Below are 22,227 nucleotides of genomic sequence, written 5' to 3' on the forward strand. Positions count from 1 at the left end.
CAGAGGAGAGAAACACTCAGGACAAAAATTAAGCGAGCAACTGAAAACTCTGCATGACGAAAAACTTTAAGATCTCCCGAAAGGGCAGATGAAAAGGGAACCCACGTGACTGGGTAGGAAGCGCCTGCATCCCAAGGGTGCCCTGTCTTCCTTTCCGGAGCTGGACAGGTTGATTCCAAAGTCCACGTGGAGAAATAAACAGCAAAAAGGAAAAACAAGCAGCAGAACGTGGCAATGATAAGACCAGGGAGTATGCACAAAAGGTACTTCCTCCTTTCACTTCCCTGCGTTTTAAAATTGCATCTTTTTTTTTTTTTTTTTTTTCAAAAAGGAGCTACCCTTTTACGTGGTTTCTGATGTCATTTAATAGTTGGCAAAAGCACAATTTCAGGTCTGGTCCTGACAGTTACTTCGTCAAAAGGAGCCCCCATGCCCGGCTCTAGCGAGGCCCTGTCCAGGGGAGGCAGGCAGCTGGACAGGACGTCATCTCGGTCAGGCAGTGGCTGCGTGGGGCACCGGCGTCGCCGCATCCTAACGGGATGGTCCACGGACGCCAGCTCATGGAGAGCACGTCCCACGCCCGTGCACGTCCGCCGTTCCCAAGCACACGGTAATAACACGCCCCCGCCACCCACTGGCCCTGGTCTGAAAGCAGCCAGTCGCCTCCAGATAAGGAAGAAAGAAGGAATCACGCGCAGTGAAGGCTGTGTGTGGGCACAGCGGCAGGAGGACTCAGGCCCCGGGGCTAGGCGGACAGAGGCCACGCCCCAAGGGCCCCTCACTGTCCGGGGCTGCGGGCTGATCCACCACAGCTGCCCCAGTGCTTCCAGAGCGCGCGGTCCAGCCACACGATGGAAAAATACAGCGAAGTCCTGAAACCTCCTGAGGGTTCCGGTGAGTCTCGACTCACTTCCGGCGGGGGGTCCCTTCTCCCCACGTGCGCCCTGGTGCCGGGCAGTCTAGCCCGAGGGGTCCTGCTTGGTAGCCTGAGGGGTCAGGGCTGCGTCTGGACCATTTGAGGGGATGCAGGGGATCCGGCTGGAGAACAGAGGCTGACGTGGCTCCGCCCACGCCCGCTGTCACTCAGCGCCGCGCTTTCGATTCCGGGTTTAAATTATGACTGGAACGAACTTACTGCCTTTGGGAAGTACAGTGACTCACGTCCCCGAGGAGGGAGCACCTGCCCTCGAGGCCGCGGACGACTCCTGCCGCGCGCACGGCCCCGTGGGCGCATCCTCACGCAGCGGCCACAGGCGTCCCCGGGAACCGGATCTCCCTGACCCTCCGTCAGGAGCGGGCGGAGGTCAGACTGGGCCCCGGGTCCGCTCACCGCAGGCCCGCCTGCTTCTCACCGCGGCGACAACGCACGTGGCCGCGGCTCGCCCTCGGCTCCCGCCTCCCGGCCCCGTGTCCACACCGCCCGCCGGACACGTGCTCGCCCCGCGCCCCCAGCTCTCCACGTCGGACCCCGCCTGCCGCCCCGGCAGGGCCAAGCGTTCGTCAGGCCTGCCGCGCTCTGCCTGGCATTGGGTGAACTCACCGTCCTCGTCTCCCCCTAGGCCTCCCTCAGGCCTCCTCGCCCGGCAGGGCCTGCGTCCCCAGCTGAGGCCTGTGGTGCTTTAGGAAGCCGTCCCACCGTCAAGCCCGTCCTCATCCTTCCCCAGCACAGCCGCCTCCCCTGGGCACACCCGTGCGACCGTCCCTCGTGGGCTCTGCCCCCACCCCACCCCACCTTGACGGCGCTCCCAGGGTGCACGCATGCGCTGTGGGCCCCCTGTATGGGGCCCCGGGACCCCGTCCAGGCTGAGGTCTCTCCAGAGCTGCAGGTAAGTCCTCAGGTACGATTTACAAAGCCTAACACACGAGGCGTTTTCGCATCTCGAAGCCACCGGGAACCAGGAAGAACTGAGTTTAGCGTCTAAGCGGGCGCTACAACCGCTTTGTTCTTCTTTAAAGGGTAAGAAGCATCCGCGTCCGTAGATGAACATAGATAACCAATTGGGCCAACGGTTAAAAGGTTTTATTTTAGAACAGGAAGTTGACTGTAAATATTTTACTGCTGGCTTGCTCAGCTGTGATCTGAGACCAGGCAGAAGCGAGAAAAAGGTCCCCAAACTACGATCTAACGTGGGCAGTTGGGGGAGAGAGAAATAGATTATCAGCTACCATCTCTCGATCACCCATTTTCCCCACAATAGCTTAAACTGAAGCAGTTTCCCCTGTTTTGGCCATTTCGTAGTTAATTTTGGCTGTTGTTTAGAAAAGATGGGCCGTGTGGATATGGACAATGGTTGCTCCGTAACACAGATGTTTATTTTACACTAAAACCCCACTGTGGGGCTTCCCTGGTGGCGCAGTGGTTGGGAAGCCGCCTGCCGATGCGGGGGACGGGTTCAAGCCCTGGTCCGGGAAGATGCCACATGCCGCGGAGCAACTAAGCCCGCGCGCCACAACTATTGAGCCTGGGCTCTAGAGTCCAGAGCCACAACTACTGAGCCCACGCGCCACAACTACTGAAGCCTGTGCACCTAGAGCCCGTGCTCGGCAACAAGAGAAGCCGCCTCAATGAGAAGCCTGCACACCACAACCAAGAGTAGCCTCCGCTCACCGCAACTAGAGGAAGCCCGCGTGCTGCAACGAAGACCCAAAGCAGCCAAAAATACATACATACACGTGTAAATAAATACATTTATAAAAAAATTAAAAATAAAAATAAAACCCCACTGTACCATCTGCATACATCTGTACACACGTGGCGCTCTGTACCCTGTGTACACACGTGGCGACATTAATGACGAAGGTAACGTTCAGGATTCCACGTCCACGAGTGAACACGGAACACGGCAGAGCCGGACGGCACTGCTGGATTTGGGGAGAAAAAAGAAATGCTTATTTTCTTCCCATCCAGAGACCCCGCTCCCGATAACTGCTTGTGAGAAACTGTTTTATTTACCAGATTTTTGCTGGTGGCGGCCCGCGGGCACGGCTCTGGAGTGGAGCGGACGTGCACTGTGTTTGGTGGCGCTGCAAGGGCTCCGCCGGCTCCTGGCACCACGGCAGGCCCTCGGGGCGGCGGCTCGGCGAGGAGCCCGCAGGAGGAGTCGAGGTGGCCCGCACGCCCCTCCCCGCCACGTCCCCGCCGGCACCCTGCCCACCCAGCCTTCACAGTTCCCGACTCCAGTCCGCCCTGGGGGTCCTCGTGGCCTCGCCCCTCATTCACCAGCAGCAGTGGGTGCGGTGCTGACAGCCGCCCAACGTGGGGCAGGGCGGCTTGCTGGTTCCTGTGTCCTCGCGGGCTCGGACACAAGGTTCCGTCTGTCTGTCCCAGGGCCCAGCGCCCCCAAGAAGAAAGGCCCTTTCGGCCGAAGCTCACATTATTCACAACTTCCCGGGAGCGGGGCCTTCCTGGCTGCAGACGTTTAACTGACGGACCCACAGCCAGCCCCTGAGGCGGGCATCCCTGCAGCTCCCTGTCCCAGGGCTGAGGTGGGGCCCAGAGAGGGTGCCCAGTGCAAGGTCGCCCAGACAGTAAGGCGGGGCTGGCACTCGGAGCCCAGCTGTCGGCTCCAAGCCTCTGCTGGTACCGCTGTCAGGAGAACCACAAAAGGCTTTGAAAGACTGAAATGAGGACGGGGTCTCCGGAGGAACCGGGCTCTGCTGGTACCACCCTCCCAGGGCACGGATCCGGAGTCTCCCCCTCTGTCTCTGAGCCGCCTTCCAGCCGGGTGGGTTCTATACCAACAATGCCATCCACAGACTCGCAAAGGAAGTCTGCCTGGCGGGGCCCCTCCCGGCCTCCCAGCCGGCTCGGCACCAGCAATCGGCCAGTCCCAGGGTCCCCGTCAGCCGACGAGTGCGGGATCTTGAGTCCTCCTGTGAGCGGGCTGTAACCTCGACGAGTCCCTCATTAATCAGCGAGTCACATGAACTGCGCCGACACGCGCTCACTTTATATCCGTACCAAGGACATGACTGTACCTTAAAAAAATCATCCTTTAGCACCACAACTGCCTACGAGGTGGCAGGTAAGAACCAACTGCTGGGAGCACAAAAACACCGCACCGGCCCCGCTCTTAGGGGTTCACACCGTGGGCGGTGGGGGCAGGCATGCGTCATAAACCGGCGTCAAAGCGGGCACGTGGGAGCAGCCCGGAAGGACACCCTGTCCTGACTAACCAGGCCTCAGGTGCTTCTAGACGTCACTGACGGATTCCATAGAAGCGGGAGGCAAAGGAACTAGACGCGGAAGCTAAGGATTCCCGGGAAGCCTCCCGGCCGTGAACGCGCAGGCCGTAACGCGTCTCCTCACGCCAGTTTGGAAGAAGGTGCTACGGTGCGCGCCTGCGTCGTGGGGCTCACACAGAAACACCTACGGGATGCTGTTCTTTTTTTCCAATTCTAACCTTAATGCACCTGGGAACACGTGAGCCAGCGGATTTCCGGGACGTGAGTGCAGAAAGCGCTGTGCTCCTGGCAACAGAGCCAGAAGTGAGGCTGAAATATCTGACCCTTGTACATCCACACCCTACAAGTTCATACAGCAAAGTTAACTGAAAAACACAGCGAGACTCGTTTCACAATACGTTTAGGAAGCATGGGGGTGGGGGGGCAACCTCCCCCGGGCGTGCCCCATAACCCCAAGGGACGGGTCAGAGCCAAAGAGAGGTGAGCAAAGCGCACCGGACACCCCACTGCTGGGCCCTCCCGGAGCCCCGGGCGGGGGAAGAGGAGGCGAGGAGAGGGGCCCGGCAGGCGGGGCGGCAAAGACAGACAGAGGGACCCAGGGGCAGCCTGGCTGCAGAGGCCTCGTCCACACGCCTAGGGGCCTGGACTGTCTCCCAGAAGCCATTGGGAAGGTGGTCGGGGGGCTCTGAAGCAGGTGATGGATACTTCAGATCTATGTTCTCGAAACACGGCTCAGTTCCAACGTGGGGGAACTGACAGTCTGGTGCCCCAGGGACCGGACGCCCCGAGGAGGCTGCAGCTGGGGCTCAGGGGGAAAGGGAGGTTCTGAGAGCCCCTCAGGAGGCAGGATCACTGAGATCTGGGGAGGTGGCAACGCCAGTTCCGGTGGCAACAGGGGACTGAAGATCGGGAGAGGTGGGGGTGGATGCGGGGGGTGGGGGTCGGGGGGGTGAGTCACTGTTCTGATCACGGCGAAGCCCCCAGCAGAGAGAGAGCAGAGCAGGACGGAGACCGGCGTGCAGAGAGGCTTTGCGCGCACGCTGGGCCCTAGCAGGGCTGGGCCCTGGCTCGGTCACCGGCTCCCCGCGCTGATATAAAACTTCCCCTCCCTGCGATCACACTGCACAGACAACACGCTTTACACTGAATGCCTGCTACTCGCCGGGAGTCGGGGACTTCGGCACGTGTTAGGTGGAGGGGCGCCTACGTGCCCCGCCCCCAGGAAACCCCGACTTCCACGATTCCCTGTGGAGGAATTCGGGGTGTCCTGTGGGACTCCACAGGGAGGGACTCCGGGAGGCTCACGCCTGGTTTCCTCCCTACTTTACCCCGTGCGTCGTTTCCCTTTACGTCCTTTCACAGCAGTGAGCCTTAGCTTTGAGTCTGACGATGTGCCGTGTCCTGCAAGTTCTCCTAAGTCACCGAACCTGGGTGGGGGTCCTGAGCGCCCCGACCCAGAACACAGTAAAACCTTCCAACTAAACAGACTGTGTGAGTTCAAGTCATCTGGCCGAAAACATTGCAAACTGAGTACACGTTGAATATCCCAGACCAGTGGTTCCAAACCTTTTTAAAGCAGAATTCTAATATGTACAAAGCTTCTAAGTGAGGCTGTTTAGTACTTATTAATTTATTCCACTAATCAGTGAGATCCATAAGCACAAAGACAGGCCTCCCATCCATAGCGGCATCCCAATACCTGATCCCACGCTTGTATCAGTGGGATGCGTTCAATAAATAATTTGTGAACAGAATTAAAGAATTTGGCTTCATTTGTTTGAAATTTACTTCATGTGACACCAGCCAGTGGGAACAACAAAGCTAGTTGGAGGAACCAAAAGGCCCCCACACTTGCCAACAGGAGGACCCTACAGACGACAGCAGACACCGCGTGACAACACAGCCTCCGCACGGTCCAGATCGGAAAGCAGCAGAATCCCAGAAGCACCCCCTTCTCTTACCGACTTGTGGTCTGGAAGCAGGAGTGTAAGCCGACCAGGAAAGGGTTGCTGGATGCCTGCTCAAACACGTGCTTCTCTGTCTGTACCCAGTCAATATCCTGAAATAGAAGTCAGGGAGTGTGAACACTTCACAGGCATCCGGGAGAAGAGGAGGCAGGAGAGGAATGTCAACCCTGCTTGAGGGTGGACAATGCAGAGAGGAAGAGAAAACGCCCGCTGAGAAACTCTCCCCACCGTCAGTCACCCGTGACCATCTGCCACCTTCATCGTATCATCACCGTCTCCACCATCATCATATCATCTCCACCCCCACCCCCACCCCCATCATCCGTTATCATCATCACCACAAGCACCACCACCATCTTCATTACCCAGGCTCTATTACCATCTCCACCACCATCAGCATCGTTACCCGTCATCTATCACCGTTAACGTTTCTCACCGTTTCTACCACCATCACCAGCGCCACCATCACCAGCTGTGCACGGGCCTCTGGGCTACGGGCTCTCCCGCACGACCCCATGCGCTGCCCGTGGCAGCCTTGGGAAGTCTGTATCATCATCTCCACGTAAGACGGGAGGAAGCCGAGAGTGGAGGTTTCTCCAACACCCCACACCCATCTCCCAAGCACCAGCTCCCACGGCAGGGCTATCTCCCTCCCAATCCACACTGGAACTTGGGGAAAACTCAGCTTGAGAGTCTCAGCTTTGGTTCCATTACAACCCCAGAAAGATTCCCCGAATTCCCCAGGTTAAACCTCTTGTGTCGGGGGTTGGGAAGTGAGAGGGAACGGGATGTGTCCAAAGTAGCCTGCCTTCCCCTGAAGGTCTCTGGAAAAATGAGCAGACGCTCAGTGAGCATCCCTTTGGTGGCCAAAGACCGTCTGGGTTGCTCGTCCTGCGGCTGGGTCCTGACCCCTCTGCCCCTTGCTCCCGGGGACGCCCTGGGCGGCGTGGCTCCGTCTGACCAGCCCCACCTCCCCCAGCTCCACCCGCTCGTGCAATGGCCACCTGGTGTCCCCACTCGGCGTCTCCTGGGCAGAGCCGGCCTCAGACAGAGCCCTTGACGGTCCCTGCGTCTGTTCTCCCAGGCACCTGGCCACCCGGGTGCTCAGGAAGGAAACGCCGGCGGGCGCACGACTGCCTCCTCCCCCACGCCCCCGGGGCCACCTGCCTCCCGCCTGCCGGACCCCCCAGGCTATTTTAACAAAACGCCACAGACCTCGGGACTTAAATCCTCCAAACTGTATCCTCTCGCTGCTCTGAGGCAGAAGCCTCTGGGCTCAGGGTGTGGGCAGGGCCCCGCGGAGGGTCCCTCCTGCACCTCCAGGGGACTCTGGCCCTTCTCCGCCTCTGTCTTCACAGTGACTTCTCTGTGTGTGTTTCTCCTCCTTCCCGTCTCAAGTCTTTCTCTGCTTCTCTCTAAAAGGACACTCGTCACTGGATTTACGGCGCCCCAGCTGATCCAGCATGACCGCCGCAGGATCTGTGATTACATCTCCCCAAATAAGGTCCTGCTCCCAGGTTCCTGGGATTGGGAGGGGGGCCACGGGACGGCAGCGCCTCTCACAAACGCACAGTTGGCACGCGCACCGGATCCTAGGGTCTCGCTCCCCTGAGACCACCTCCGAGTCCGAGCTCCGGTCCCGCCGGCCACGTGCGAAGATGCCGAGAGAGACCACGGCAGTAACTCTCCCTGGAGGCCTCTCCTCTCGGCGTTCTAGAAACTGGCCCTCACACACCATCAACCCTCCGGCCGGCCGCAGGCTGGGAAGGGGCCTGGAATCCCCTTGGGGGGCTGCCACCGGCAGTGAAGACGCCAGCCGGACCCCACACTTCCCGGGGCCTCCGCTTCCTCGGCCGTGAGGCACGGATGTCCCAAGTCACTTGTGAGCTCAGCACCCAGCGCTGAGGGGCCAGCTGGGCGGTGACAGCACTGCAAAGACGCACGTGCTGGGAGGACAGGTGGGGACGTGGTGCAGCCTGCTCTGCCCTCTGAACTCTGCCCTCTGAACTGCAAGCCTGGGCCGGGGAGCCCTCCCGCGGCCCCCGCCCCACAGGCGCCAAGTGGCCTCATGGGTCAGCAGCGGCTGCACCGTCACAGAGTGACTGCTCCCTGTGAGGTCAGTTCTCTGCTTCTTAGGGACGTCACCCCCGTTCAGGGGTCAAAGAAACAGGTCAAGAGTACGTCACGCCAAGAAGCCCATGAAAAGGAGCTCAACACACTGTCACTATGGGGACGCCAAGCAAAGCCACTTCATCCCCACTGGGACAGCCATGGTCAAAGAACAGAAAATAGCAAAAGCATCGGCAAGAACGCGCAGAAACTGGGAACCTCACGCGTCGCCTCTGGGAATGTAAAATGGCACAGCTGCCGTGGAAAGCAGTCTAGCTGTTCCTCAAAAAGGTAAACACAGAATTACCCCATGACCCAGCAGTTCACCTCCTGGGTAACCCAGGAGGAGTGGAAACAGGGACTCAAGCAAATAACCGCACGGAGCCGTTCACGGCAGCGCGACTCAAGCAGCGGAAGCGGAGACAAGCCCAGCGCCCGTCAGCGGGTGAACAGAGCAGCCCGAGGGGGCCGATCCGTAAAACACAACATGGCCGAGGCCTAAAAAGGCGGGAAGGACGCGCAGACACCCGCTACCACGTGGATGGACCTTGAGAACACGACGCTCCGTGAGAGAAGCCGGGCACAGAAGGTCCCACAACGCACGGTTCCACTTACACAGAGCGTCCAGAACAGGCAAATCCGCGGAGACAGTGGGCGGCCGTAGGGGCCGGGGGGGACTGCTCACGGGGACAGGGCGGCCTTTTGGGGGGATGAGCGGGGTGTGGAGCGGGGTGCTGGCGAGGGTGGCCCGACACCGTGGATGCGCTAAACGCCGCTGAACTGTGCGCCTGAGGGCGGTCAAGCGGCAAACTTGGCTACGCGTGCTGACTTCCACCCGAAGGGGCGGGTGGGCGGGCCCTCACCTCGTCGTCGTGGACCAGCTCCTTCTTCACCACCTTCATGGCGTAGACCTGGTCGTTCTTCTTCAGCCGTACCAGCAGGACCTTGGCGTAGCTCCCGCGGCCGATGACCCTGAGAAGGTCAAAGTCCTGCAGCCCGAGCCCCTGAGATATTTTGATGCCGTCCATCCCATCGATGACCGGCTTGAGGTCCTGAGGGAGGGAGGACAAAACGGGAGGCAACGGGAAGGGGACTCGTGCGCCACGGGGGAAGACGTGGCGTCCGCGCCCCGGAGCCCAGAGTCCCGACCTGCTCACGAGTCCTGACCCTCTGTCCCAAAGGCCGTCACCCCCGCGCCACCCAGGAGCAAAGCCCAGGAGCTGCTGGTGGAAGGGGCCGGAAATCCGAGAGCTGTCATCAGCCACCGGTGGGCCCTCTGCAAGCAAGGAGGGATGCTCGGGGCCAGCCCCGCCTGGAAAGGCTGAGGAGGTGGCCGCAGGCAGGCTCACACACCCAGGGGCCACTGGTGCAGCGGCCGGCCGGCCGGAAGGCCACCTGGCCCTCCCTGGGGGGTTGCAAAGCCTAAGTTGCTAAAGTCTGGAAAGACCTGCCGAAGCGAGTACCGCTAGAAACAATATGCGATGAAAGAGAAAGGCAACGTGATTGAGAGCACAAGCTCCCCTCCCGAGAATTATCTCTGGCGAGGATTCTCTGGTGGAGGGAGGGTAACGAAGTGTTCCTGGCTCACTCCAGACACCGAATGACCAGGTAGAAAGATCTAGACGTCCAGGCGGGGACACTGACCTTGGGAAAGGTGTGGCCTCTCAAGGTACCGCCGTTCCCTGAGGTCCTGTGCACAGAGGTTGAGCTCCAGCTGGAACTGTCCTTGCTCAGAACCACAACTTCCTGAGCCTCATTTATCACCCAGAGTCCAGTTGTGATGCTGTGATTTGTAACACCAAGTTCCTATCTGTTCTAGGGCCCCATTCCTGGCACACAGCTCCTAAAACCTGGGGGGGGGGGCGGGTTTCCTAAGTGGGGATTTCCTAAGTGCTGAGAGCCAGCGAGGTGTGTTTTGTTATGTTAATGAGGCAACTACAGGGAAGCCTCTAGGTCCCCTAAGGATGCAGCCGGTTGCCAGGGGAACCAGCCCTGGGATTAGAGGGTCAGTCCCATCCCCTGAGCCCCCAGGAGGGGGGAGAGGGGCTACAGGTTGACTCCATCGCCAATGGCCAATGATTTAATCACCACGCCTGTGTAATGAAGCCTCCGTAAAACCCCCAAAAGGACAGGTTTGGAGAGCTTTGGGAGTGGCGCTCGCTCAGAGAGACCATGGAAGCCCCCGCCCCTTCCCCACACCTTGCCCTGTGCGCCTCCTACAACTGGCTGTTTCCCGAGTTACAGCCCTTTAAAATAACCCGGTGACCTGGTGAGTACAATGCTTCTCTGAGTCCTGTGGGCCCTTCTCACAAACCAATAGAACCTGAGGAGGGGCTCGTGGGACCCTCCGACCTGTAGCCAGTCGCTCAGAGGCACAGGTGACAACCTGGACTTGCAACTGGCATCTAAAGTGGGAGGAGGGGTCCGTCTGTGGGACGGAGCCCCCGACCTGGGGGGTCTGCCCCCCGGTTGATGGTGTCAGAGCTGGGTTACACTGTAGGACACTCAGTGTCTGCTGGGAATTGCAGAGCTGCTTGCTAGTGTGGAAAGCACACACAGAAAATAAAGGCAGACTTTTATGCCAATAACATTTGACAAAAACGGCAGCTCGGGAGTCAGCCCTGGACCCGCTGTGCTGCTGGGTGGAGAGGACGTGGGAAGGCCTTACCCGCAGCAGAAGATGGTGCCAGGACTGGGCCCCCAAGAACCTCTGGGGTTTCATAACGGATGTGCCCCCGGTGAGACCCAGCTGTGAAGGTGGCGGGGCCTGTTCCCGGAGCTGTCATCTCCCCCCTCCTCGCCACCCCCTTCACTGCTGCTCGACAGGCCGACTCCCCCACCCCGGACGCCCCATCCCCCCAAACCAGAGGGCCCGTGAGAGCTGCCTGTGGGCGCCAACGTCCCCGCCACACAAGGCCCTGAGTCCCAGAGACGGGGGACACCCGCCACGGGGGAGGGGGACGGCCTGAGAAAATGTAAGAACCTGGGTGCTGGAGTGGGCGTGACAGCCGGTCAGAGTGAGCCCACCCCGCGGAGGCCAGCCTCCCCGCTTCCTCTCAAAGCACAGGAGCACGGGGTTTCCTCTGTGGAGGTCACGTGTGCCCCCTGTGGTCCACCGTGATGGCCCGAGCCACCTGTACTGATGTGGCAACGGCCACGCCGGCAGTCAGTACCGTGGAAAGCTTCCCGTGTGCCGGGCATGGTGCCAAGCGTTTACACAAACGCTCTCGGTTAACCCCCACGGAAAGGTGCGATCATTCTCCACACTTGACAGAAGAGGATCCTGAGGTCAGAGGGGTCCCCTGACCCAGGCCCAGACCAGGCCTGCAGCTTGGGCTCACACAGACTCAGCCAACGACCCCTCACGCCCAGTTCTGCGTCGGTGAAAGAGTACGTACGACGAGCACCGTATCCTCACCTCTGAGATTCAGCAATGGCTCACGCGCTGCCACGTTCACTTGCTCTCTGCCCGTTCGGCCGTACAGAGAGCACCTCTGTGTAAAGGTCTGGAGGACCTCACGGACCTCTGCCCTGGGAGCCTCCGTGTGCGCGATCCCGAGGTCCACGAGGCTGTGCTCCCCCAACCCTCCTCGTTCATATTCGAGTTTCCACGACTGCCCCAGAAATGAGCTAATGCACCTGTGAGCAGGACGCTGAAAATACAAACGAGCCGCCTGCTATACTCACCTCAGGTTCATCTTCAATGTTATCATGTTTCCGGGTTGAAGAAATATAAGCAACTAGTGAAGAGAGGAAGAAAAAAGGGGTGTTACAGCCGTTGTCAGGGATGTGGCCTGAGACCCCCCCCACGGCCTCTGCCCCTCTGTGTAGACACAGTGGCCCAGGCCAGGCCGCCAGGCCAATGGGTGCTCAGGGTGAAGGCCCGGAGCAGCCGCTTCTGACTCAACTAGAGACTTAAGAAAATGCAGCTTCCTGGGCCCCACCCAGACCTGCTGACTCTGAACTTCTGGGGCCCGGGAAGCTGCCTTTGTGACAAGTTTCCCCAGTGATTCTTCTGGAAGTGACTGATCATAAGCTTTAGGCGTGTGGCCTTCCAGTCTGTGTTCTTAGGGCACGCAGATGGCTGGCTGGGTGCATGGGTACTTGTTAAGGGCTCCTTTACACGAGGTGCTGTGCTAAGGGTTTTATGCTCCGTGGCCTCCTGTCATCCCAGGGGATGGAACTCGTATTTATCAAACGAGGGCTAGGGCCCTTGCACACCCGTGTAACAGCGCTCGGAACTGCAGAAGCTCAGAGCTGGGCCATCAGTCCAAGTGGTATTCAAAATCACTCTCTGAGTGCTTCTGAGCATTAAAAAAAAGTCTCTCCCCAACCAAAAAATGAAAGAAAGAAAAAAAAAATCCACTAAAACTCAAGAACTACACAGTAGCCTGCCGTGCGCACAGCAGGCCTCTCCACAGAGATGGGGATCCCCGGTGGCCGCTGCGCTACGTGCCTTAGATCGTCCGAAGTCAGCGCAGAGGGCAACCCCGCCCGGGCTCCCCAGGCAGCAGCACACAGAGACGTGGGCGCCCGGGGAAGGCCACCCCGCCCACTTCTGACCCGGATGAGGGGGGCCCTGAGAGCCCTCCCCGGTCCCGCAGCGAGCACGGGACGTGCTCCCAGGTACCGGCCCCTGGTGGGAGGAGAGGATCTAAAAGGATGCCCGGGGGGGAAAGGGGAGGCGGGCGGTGTTCCGGGGGGGCGGGGCGGGGGCGGGGCGAGCAGCCCCTACTTCCATCCGTCTCCTCGGAAGGAAGGTCCACGTCGTCACTCTTGTCGTCCACTGCAGGCTCCTGGGAAGGCATGACAGAATCCTGCAGAGAGATGGCAACACGGTGACCCGGCGGGCGCCGCGACGGCGCTTCCGGAGACTTGTAAGTCACCTGTTACGTCACACACACTGTGACACGCGTATCGCTCAACTGGTGGGTCACCGCACTGAACACGGGAAGAGGAGCACTGAAGCCACCTGGGAGTCCACAGGCCGAGGTGACCGCTCAACCCCTCGGGCCGCGACCTTTCCAGCAGGTGCTTTGGAAAGAGCGAGTTACTTACACAGTGACGCTGACTCCTCTCTCCCGCCCCCAGCCCCCATCACGCGTCGGCCGCGGTCGGGCCCCAGCTCCGGGTTCCACGGCTGACGTCACAATCGAGGAGCCTCCCTACTGGTGGACGCTGAGGCCCCCAAGAGTGCCGGGGGCTCCCGGGGCTCAGGAAGAGGGCCCGACCCGGACCGCTGGCCTGGGCCATTACTCTGCAGCCCACGGGAGCCCCCTCCCCTCCTCTCTCTCACGGGTGGCGGGGACGGCGTCAGGGCCCCACCTGGGCAGAAGGAGGCCGAGGGTCCCTGGGGCAGTGTGAACGCCCCCCCAGGCTGCACCCGGCCCCCACTCACCATATGCCTGTTGCAGGTCAGCGGGACGAGGACGTGGCAGCGCTTATGGACCAGCAGTTTGCAGTTGATGCACCTGTAGCCCTGCCTGGCAAGGCCCCATATCCTTTCACTGCACTGGCCGCAGTACGCTCTCTGCACGGGACGAGAACAGCCGCTGTCAGCCAGGCCCGGCGCCCCCGGGGGCCCCGCCGCGCCGCGCAGACATGCTGCACCGTCACGACGCGCAGCTGGGGTGGGAGGTGGCCCTGTCGCCTCATCACACGCGGCACCAGGCCCCCGCCCAGGCTCGGCAGCTCCGTCCCAAGGTCGGGGGAGCCGAGGGCCCCAGGAAGGGCGCTGGGGCTCTGCTCCTTGTGAGGGAAAAGGGGAGGCCCCGGCAGGCAGGGGTGATGAGACCCCTCCAGGGGCAGCGCCCCCCCTGCTTGCAGGGCCTGGAGTGGGGGTCGCAGCTCCTGCCAGGCTGTGCTCAGAACAGCCGAGGGGCCTCATGTGGGTGGAGTGACCCAGGTGAGAAGCGGGTGGGAGAGCCGGCTGCCTGACCCCCGTCCAAACACCCACCTACACGACGACCACAGAAGCGACCCTGCCTGGCGCCTGGACGTGCCAGGATTCTGAGCTGCTCTGGGGTCCCATGCAATTATCTTGGTATTCTTCTCAGCGTTTTAAAAGATTTTAAATGGTCAATCTTTATTCTTCTCGGGTCTGAACACTGAAATTCATGATCATTTTTGGCTTATTTGGAGAAGGTTTTGTAATTTTGGAATGTCACAAAATGCGTGGAGGTGAGAGTGGCCACAAGTCTGGTCACCCGCCCACCACTCCGAGTCCAAAGTCATCTTTTTGCAGTTTCGTGGTGTCCGCATGTCGACAGGTTCCCCATTTAGTTTTTTTCCAGCCATAATTCGTTTTCGTGTTTTACCCTCTTTTGCCTTTTTTAAAACAAGTTTCTTTTGAGAGAGTCTCAAATTACTCCTGGAGAACAGAAAGGATACACAGTACCAGCCGCGCAATGGAGCTCAGTCAGGAAACACAGCGAACCCCCAGGTGTGGGCCTGAGGTGCAGGACGGGCCGCTGGCGGCCAGCGGGCACCGAGAAGCCCATTTCCCACCAGGAAGGAGGAGCGCCTACGTCTCAGTCACGGCCATGTGGTCAGCACCTGGGACAGTGCCCAGCACACAGTGGGTGCCCAATAAAGGTTTGCTGAAGACAAGTCCACACGCGTGCGCCCGCACGCCCCACTGCTTTCAACTTCAGTAAAAGGAAAGAGAAGGATGTACCCAAGTCCCCCGCGTTGCCGGAACCATCCCGCCCACAAGGAGGCCAGCATGGGCTGTGGGACTCCCTCTGGGAGCGGCTTGAGATGCAGTGGACAGCATCAAGGGGCAGACAGGGGGCTGGACAGAGGGCCACCCCCCAGACCTCCGACTCGGGCCAATCCAGTCTAACGCCGACCTTGGCATCTCCGCCCAAGGAGGGTGAGTGCTGGTGAGGAAACTCAGGGTTCAGGGAAGGGGCGTCACCTCTGAGGACCGCTCAGCATTCATGGAACCATTACAAAAATTCACGTCTTTTTATACAATGTGCGAAATGTGTTTAGCTTTCTCCAGAACACCATGTAACAATGCTCGGATCATATTTAGGGGCAAACCCACAGCCACCTGGTATCTTCACGAATTAACCAAGATCCCTTTTCCTACAGAGCCACCCTCGCCAGGGTCCAGGCCAGGACAAAGGGCGATCAAGGGCAGCGTGAGTTTGCCGGGTTCCAGCGCCCGTGAGTCGCATCGAGGCCGCGTGCAGACATCCCCCCAGGAGAGGCAGCCACAACGCTGCCAAAGGCTCTTTATTTCAGAACTAGATTTGAATTATCAACAGTTCAAGAAACGTGTCGCTAAATAATAAAACTTAGGGAATTCCCTGGCGGTCCAGCGGTTAGGACTTGGCGCTTTCACTGCCGTGGCCCGGGTTCAATCCCTGGTTGGGGAACTAAGATCCCGCAAGCTGCGGCCAAAAAATAATAATAATAATAATAATAAATAAAACTTAAAACCCAAGCTTCACGTCTCAGAAAAATCACGCGACTTAATAGATTAAAGGGTGCAAATATTTCTCAGTCCCTTACATGCTGACCAAGTGGTTCCTTGCTCACGTTTTCAGTCACTGACGTCTGCGGCTGCCTTCACACGGCAACAGGAACGGCAGTCAGGGTCCGGCGGTTGTGACAGAGACTGCACAGCCCATAAAGCCTGAAATACCTACTCTCTGCCCCTTGCAGGGGACGCTTGCTCAGCCCTGTCCCAGCTTCTCAGACCAAACAGCCCCGGGGCTGAGGACCCCAGCGCCTCCCGTCGAGGGCTGGACGCTGCCCCGCCCCCCGCCCCCCCCCCCCCCACCGCGAGTCCCCAGCTGAGCCTTCCTCTCTGCTCGAGAAGCTCCGTTGTGTCCAGTGCAGAGAGAGCTCCAGGCAGGGAGCTCGGGCCAGTGAGGCCGACAGCCCTTGCTTCCATCCTGGGGCCACCAGCAAAGAAGGAGAGAAGTGACCTCCTTTGTGGGCTTGTCCCCGCGAATCTGGCTGATCCTGCAGAGCCAGGTGCGTAGCTCCTGAGACACGTGGGGTGACCTCGCAGCCCCATGATTAACACCGGTGTTTGGCGCGGCCTCAGACGTGGAGCCCAAGGACCCTGGTGGGAACGGTGCCTGGGGACACACGGCGACACACCCGCCCTCCCCGTCTGTGAATGGCGGGGCTGGTTAAGAGTTGTCGGGGTCTCAGGGTCGGCTCCCTCCTCGGCCTCCTGGTGTTTGTGAAAAGCCGCCTGGCACCCGGGGAGAGCGGGTGGGGACGGGGCTGCAGTGGGTACTCCCCCGCCGCCGAGTTCCCCTACTCCTCGAGGAGGAGAAGCCTTTGCCCACAGATTTTGGCGGGGGGGGGGGGGGGCGGGCGCGGCAGGAGGAGTGCCAGGCTCTGCACCCTGCCATCAGAGAAATGGGTTTTCCTCGGAGCACCTGCAGGGAGGGAGAGGCCAGGCCCCTCCGGGCGGCCTTGCCGGGTAGGTGGGCTTCGTCGTGGGCCCTGAGTCAATTTGTCATGAAGGGAACAAGCAGTTCTCTGATGTCCCGAAGGGTGGCCCATCCCGTCTGCCTGAGACCCTCTCTGGCAGAACCAAGCCGGGGCCCAGATGCACAGGAAGAGAAGCCACCGGCTACAAGCTGGCTGGTCGTCCGTTTTTAAAATAAACACGGGAGGGCGGGCAGTGGGGGCCTCGCGTCATGGGGGCTGGACGCTTCCACTTCTCCAAGCTTCACCCGGGCTGTCTGGGTGGTTCACCGCAAAGTCTCACATCCACACACGTCGGCCGGGCCCGTCCCTCCTGCACCCCAGGCCCTCCGCCCCCACTCGGCGACGCCCGACCTCCCCGCGGCGTCCCATGTCCCAGGGACCCCGCGCCCTCCCAGCGTTGCCAAGGCTCTCAGGGCCCTTCTTGTTCCCCTCAGACATGCCGCGTCCCTTCTCTACACCCAACACAGCACCCAGGGCTCCCCCGCTGACACCTCCCCAATCACCCATGACGGTAACGATAAACCACTGTGTCGTGTGCGCCTTCCGTGCGCCAGGTGCGGGCACACCCTTCAGGGCAGGGTGCTGTGCCCGGCGGGAGGTGGCACACACGGGGCTGTGAGGGGCACGAAGAAGGCGCGCCACGTGGGTGGGTGGGTGGGTGGGGGGCAGAGCACTCGGCGCGTGCGGGGGTCCCCAGGTCAGCAGGCGCTCGGCTGCCGTACTGGACCCCGTGGCGTCCCCCCAGACTCAGGTCCACCCGGAACCTTAAGTGGAAGAAGTATCTTTGCAGGTGCAGTTAGTTAAAATGGGGTCCCACTGGGTCCTAATCACGACGGGGTTCCTTGGGGAGCAGAGACAGAGAGCAGCCAGTGGAGGCTGCAGGGCTGAGCTCCCAACCCAGGAGCTCCGAGGACCGTCAGCGACCCCAGAAGCCACAGAGGCAAGAAGGACCCCGCTGGGGCAGCGGGAGGGGGCGCGGCCCCGCGCCGCCTCGGTTTGGACTCCGGACTGTGAGGGCACGAACGGCGAAGCACCCAGCGTGTGGCGCTTTGGGCTGCAGCCCCGGGGCACGCGGCCGCCGGCCATGGGGGCTCCTGCAGGTGCCTCCCCGCCCACCTGCCAACGGGACGGCTACACAGCCACGTGAACCCCACGGTTTCTACAGGACACAGGGCAGCACGAGGAGAAATGCCAGATGCTCAGCTAAAGTGCCTTCGGAGCGGGCCGGACAGTGGGGACAGCGGGCCGGGGGGCTGGAGGGCTGTCTCGGGCTCTAGGCTTCGCAGGACGCCCTTGGGACCAACAGGGGACACCGTGGGGTAACACGCATCCTGGTTACGGGACAAATCTGCGTCCCTCCTGAACGCACGCAGGCAGGCTGGACCACGGAGCCACAGCGCCTGGACAGGGGATCCCGTAAAAGGGACACACAGGCCGAGCTGATCAGAAAAGACCGGAGCCGGCACCTCCCCGGGCTCGGGGAGCCTCGTAAAGGGCTCGTTGTCACCCGGGGACGGTGGCTGTGAAAGCGGCTCGGAGGCCTCGCCTGTGCGCAGAGTAGAGCCCGGCACCTCCTCTGAGGGGGAGGGGGGCATCCTGGCGGCCTCGACAGCAACTCACCCTGTTAAAGCGCTTGGCTTGGAAGAGGTGGCCGTTGGCGCGGTACAGCTTCCGCCATCTTCTGGCTCCGCGGCGGTAGATGGATTCTGGAAAGCACAGCAGAAAGGGGTAAAGAATCGGCCTCGTGGCCCACGAGCCCAGCTCCACCACGTGTGGTGCGGTGGGGACAGGCCACCCTCCGAGCGGACACGCCTGCGTTCCCACAGCCACTCCGCACGCGATCCCGGGGCCGACCGCCCCTCGATGGCCCTGGATGTGCCGCGAGGGCTGCGCTCCGTGGAGGGTCAGGCTGTGAAGACATCGGGGCCCGTGTGTCCTCCCACGTGTTTCCTTTCTACCCCCTTCCCTCCGGGCGTGGAAGCCAGGCCCCTCTCCACACAGGGTCAGGCTCCGACGGGCCGAGGGCCCCCTGGACATGCACACCCAACCGTCCTCAGAGGGACCCTGGCCGCCTGGGAGTCCACGGTCAGCGCGAGACGGGGCGTCCGTCCAGCCAGCACCATCCCGCCCCCTCCGTCCCGCGCTCCCATTTGAAGAGCAAATCGAGGGACAGAAGTAAAGCCAAACCAACCGGACACTTATGTCCAACTGAAAGTTACCAAAACCGTCGCTTTCACCACCTGCATTCAGTAATTCAAACTCCTGAGGAAGGAGGCTGCTCGTCAAAAACGCGGAGCTAAACGTATAACCAGAACCGTTGGTTTTATTCTTCCTCAAAAATGTTTCCAACTTTGCTCCTTCAAAACACTTTGAAAGTATGTGAAAACAAAATACTCAGGATACAACGGGAAGCTTTGTGCTTTGACAAAGCTCTGTAGAGAAGGCAACTTTCATGAGAGTCAGGGAAGTGCCAGGAATATACTGACGTGGAAACTGTTACCAGAATGTTTTTAAAACAAGCAAATAACAGCTCTGGCTGGAACCTGCCGAAACCAGGTCACGGCGACTGCAAAACCGGCTTCTCTCCCGTTAAATGGGAGACGAGGTGGGAAACCGAGAAGCCGCCACCCAGACAGAACACGGCCGGCCAGAGGTAGCGTCCTCACCCCGCAGCCCATCTGCCCTGGGCTCCAAGGGGTCCCTGGTGATGCCCCAGGACCCCTGCCCGGATGATAGGGTGCGGCCCTCCTGGCCTGATTTGGGGGAAGCCTGGCCCCCCGGCAGGTCCCCGCTGACGTCCCCAGGCCTGCCTGCCCCGTGTGTGGCGTACACCCCCCACCCCCCCGGCTGTCCCAGCAGGCGGAGGAATAAGGCACTGAGTGACGCAGAGGGAGCTGGGCTCTCGGCCGGGGACGCGGCGGCACGAGACTCTGGCTCGCTCCTGCGTTCACACACGTGCCGTGTGAAAGCCTGAAAATGCAGCCCACCGGACACCCTTCAAATTTGAGCAAAGCCACCCGAAATAAGAGACTCAGAGATGTCCTAGCAGAGGCCAAGGGGTATTAGGGAGGCCCCAGCAGGACGGAAAGCTCCACGAGGGGACAGGATGGAGCCCCGCGTGACCCCTGGGTGTGGAACAGGACTGACCGCAGGAAGGCGGGCGACGTCCCGCTGCCCACAGAGAGAAAAGCCTGGACCCCCGCTGCTACGCGCCCTCCCAGATCGCACGTGGAAGCCCTACCCCCAGCCCCCATGCGACTGTATTTGGAGGTGGGGCCCCTAAGGAAGCAATGGAGGTGAGTGGTCATAGCGTAGGGCCCCTGATGGGATTAGCATCCTCACAAGAAGAGGAGACACCCGAGCTCTGTCTCCAGGGCGGGAGGACGCCGGGGAGGCGGCAAGGGAGCCACGTGTCCTCACCAGGCACCGACCCTGTTGGCACCTGGACCTCAGCCGTCCAGCCTCCAGACCCTGGGAGGTGAGCTCCCGTGGTCTCCGCCCCCATCCAGGGTATCGTGAGGGCAACCCACGCAGACTGGACGCCTGCCTCACTCCACACACGAGCCATGGCCTCAAAAGATAAGGACTTGAACAAACACGAGAGGCAGAGCGACAGATTTTAGAAGGAAATGTGGACAATCTCAACAACCCAAGGGGGAGGAGAACTCTGGAAACACAAAAGCACCCGCCCAGAGAGGGGAGGAACACACCTGGGTACGGCGAGGGGAGAACGCGCGTCCATCCAGAGGCCACCCGAGAGGCAGACAAGCCCCGTCTCAATTATCAGCCGCACGCGAGAGACAGGCTAGTGATTCAGGACGCGAGAGGCACTTCCACAGGTCAGCGAGGAAAGAGCAACAGGAGGGTCAACAAAAACCAAGCCTCCGCGACATCAAATACCGTCAAGGGCCAGAGCGATTGGAAGTGTCCTGTCCTCCGAGACAGGGGCTAAACCGGGGCCGGAACTGGCTGTCGAGAGGACGCACGCCGCCCCGGGACCCAGCAACTGCACTGCTCCGAGACCGAGGCCCGAGGGAGCTCACACGTGGGCTCGCAGCCGGCAAAGGGTGTTTGCGGGCGCCCAGGCCCATCGGCAAGAGGACAAGCGGCCTGCAGGCGTGACCGTTCAGGAGGACCTGCCGGCCGTAACCTGACTCGAGCTCGGCAGCACAGACGCACCTTCCAAAATCAAACCAAATAAAAAATCAGTATGAAGTGACGTACTGACGCCCGTCAAGTGGACCCTGTGGAACGACGCCCTGGTTACCAAACTAAAAAACAAGCAAAACGGACAATGTGTTGTTTCAGGACGTGCAGTTATGAGACGAAATCCTTCTGGTAAGTGGGAGACCGGGGCAGTGGGTCAGCACCGGGCGGGTCGGCTGCTAAGGGCACGCGCGTCCACCCCGTCGTATGTTTTATAACACACGTGAGTCCCATGCTCTTCAAGTGCCTCGAGGGCTGCAGTAAACAATATACAGTCAGAACTGTAAAGAAACAGAGGGCGGGGCCAGAGGCAGCAACAACGACGTGGTTATAAACTAGTTTCAGATCTTAATAGAAACACAGCTCTGAGTCTGCACGGAAAGGCCCCGGCCGCCGCACGCGACCCCGCCGCGGGGGCCCACATCCCACTCCCCCACTGGCTCGCACCCTGACCAGCGGGGAGCAGTGCCTGTGGACATGTGCTTCACACCCACGGCAGGGCACCGACCAGCAGGGCTGCCTCAGAGAGCCACGGCACTGATGTGACACTGCTCCCAGGCGACAGAAGTTGCAGATGTGCAAGTTAAGGGAGGGGAACCGGGGAGAAGAGTGGTGAGCAGGCGGGGGGGGCCACATCCTCCAGGCCCCTCCCGACGACCAGCCCTCCTGGGGGAAGGGTCAGTGCCTGTCCTGGGCACACAGGACCGCCATGCAATGTCGGGCAGAGGTGTGACCGGTGCTGTCGTCTTTAACTAGAGACTGAGCTCGGCTTCAGGAGGTGCCTCTCGGCAAGGAGGGGAATGCGGTGGTTGATTTCACGTGTCAGCCGCGTTGGGCCGATGGTGCCCAGATCTGTGGACAAGCGTCATTCTGGATGTTTCTGTGAGGGTGTTTCCGGACGAAACGAACGTTTAAACCAGTGGCCTCTGAGGGAAGCAGACTGCCTTCCGGAACGAGGGTGGGCCTCGTCCAATCAGGCGAAGGCCCGAGGAGACCCAAAGGCCGACATCCCCCAGCAAGAGGAAGTCCTGCAGCAGATGTGGACTTCGGACCCGAACCTCGGCAGTGGCTCTTCCTGCGTCCAGCCTGCAGCCTCCGGGACCACGTGAACGAATCTCTCACAGTGAGTAAGTACTCTCTCTACACACACGTCCTGTTTATCCTCCTTCTCTGGAGAACGGACTCACATGCTCTCTCAGGTGGTACTTTCCACTACTCCCCACCCCAGGCAGAGACAGGAAGGCGCTGTCAGAGACCCTGGCAGTGCAGACCCCGGCTCCACACCCCGGCATCACTGCCG

The 22,227-nt window shown here is 60.6% G+C and overlaps 1 protein-coding gene across 3 annotated transcripts in view; it reads right to left on the minus strand.

The window, feature by feature from the left end:
- Positions 1-22,227, minus strand: part of PRKCZ (protein kinase C zeta) — a 99,618-nt gene that overhangs the window by 13,941 nt on the left and 63,450 nt on the right. For all 3 annotated transcript variants that reach the window (XM_059064943.2, XM_067019030.1, XM_067019024.1), the window contains 6 exons: positions 18,342-18,427; positions 13,660-13,791; positions 12,997-13,078; positions 11,949-12,001; positions 9,125-9,313; positions 6,147-6,244 (listed from right to left, as the gene is read on the minus strand). In XM_059064943.2, the coding sequence (XP_058920926.1) occupies positions 6,147-6,244; positions 9,125-9,313; positions 11,949-12,001; positions 12,997-13,078; positions 13,660-13,791; positions 18,342-18,427 (640 nt within the window). The remainder of the gene's footprint in view (positions 1-6,146; positions 6,245-9,124; positions 9,314-11,948; positions 12,002-12,996; positions 13,079-13,659; positions 13,792-18,341; positions 18,428-22,227) is intronic.

The sequence above is a fragment of the Kogia breviceps genome, chromosome 1, assembly GCF_026419965.1.
Source record: "Kogia breviceps isolate mKogBre1 chromosome 1, mKogBre1 haplotype 1, whole genome shotgun sequence".
NCBI lineage: Eukaryota > Metazoa > Chordata > Mammalia > Artiodactyla > Physeteridae > Kogia > Kogia breviceps.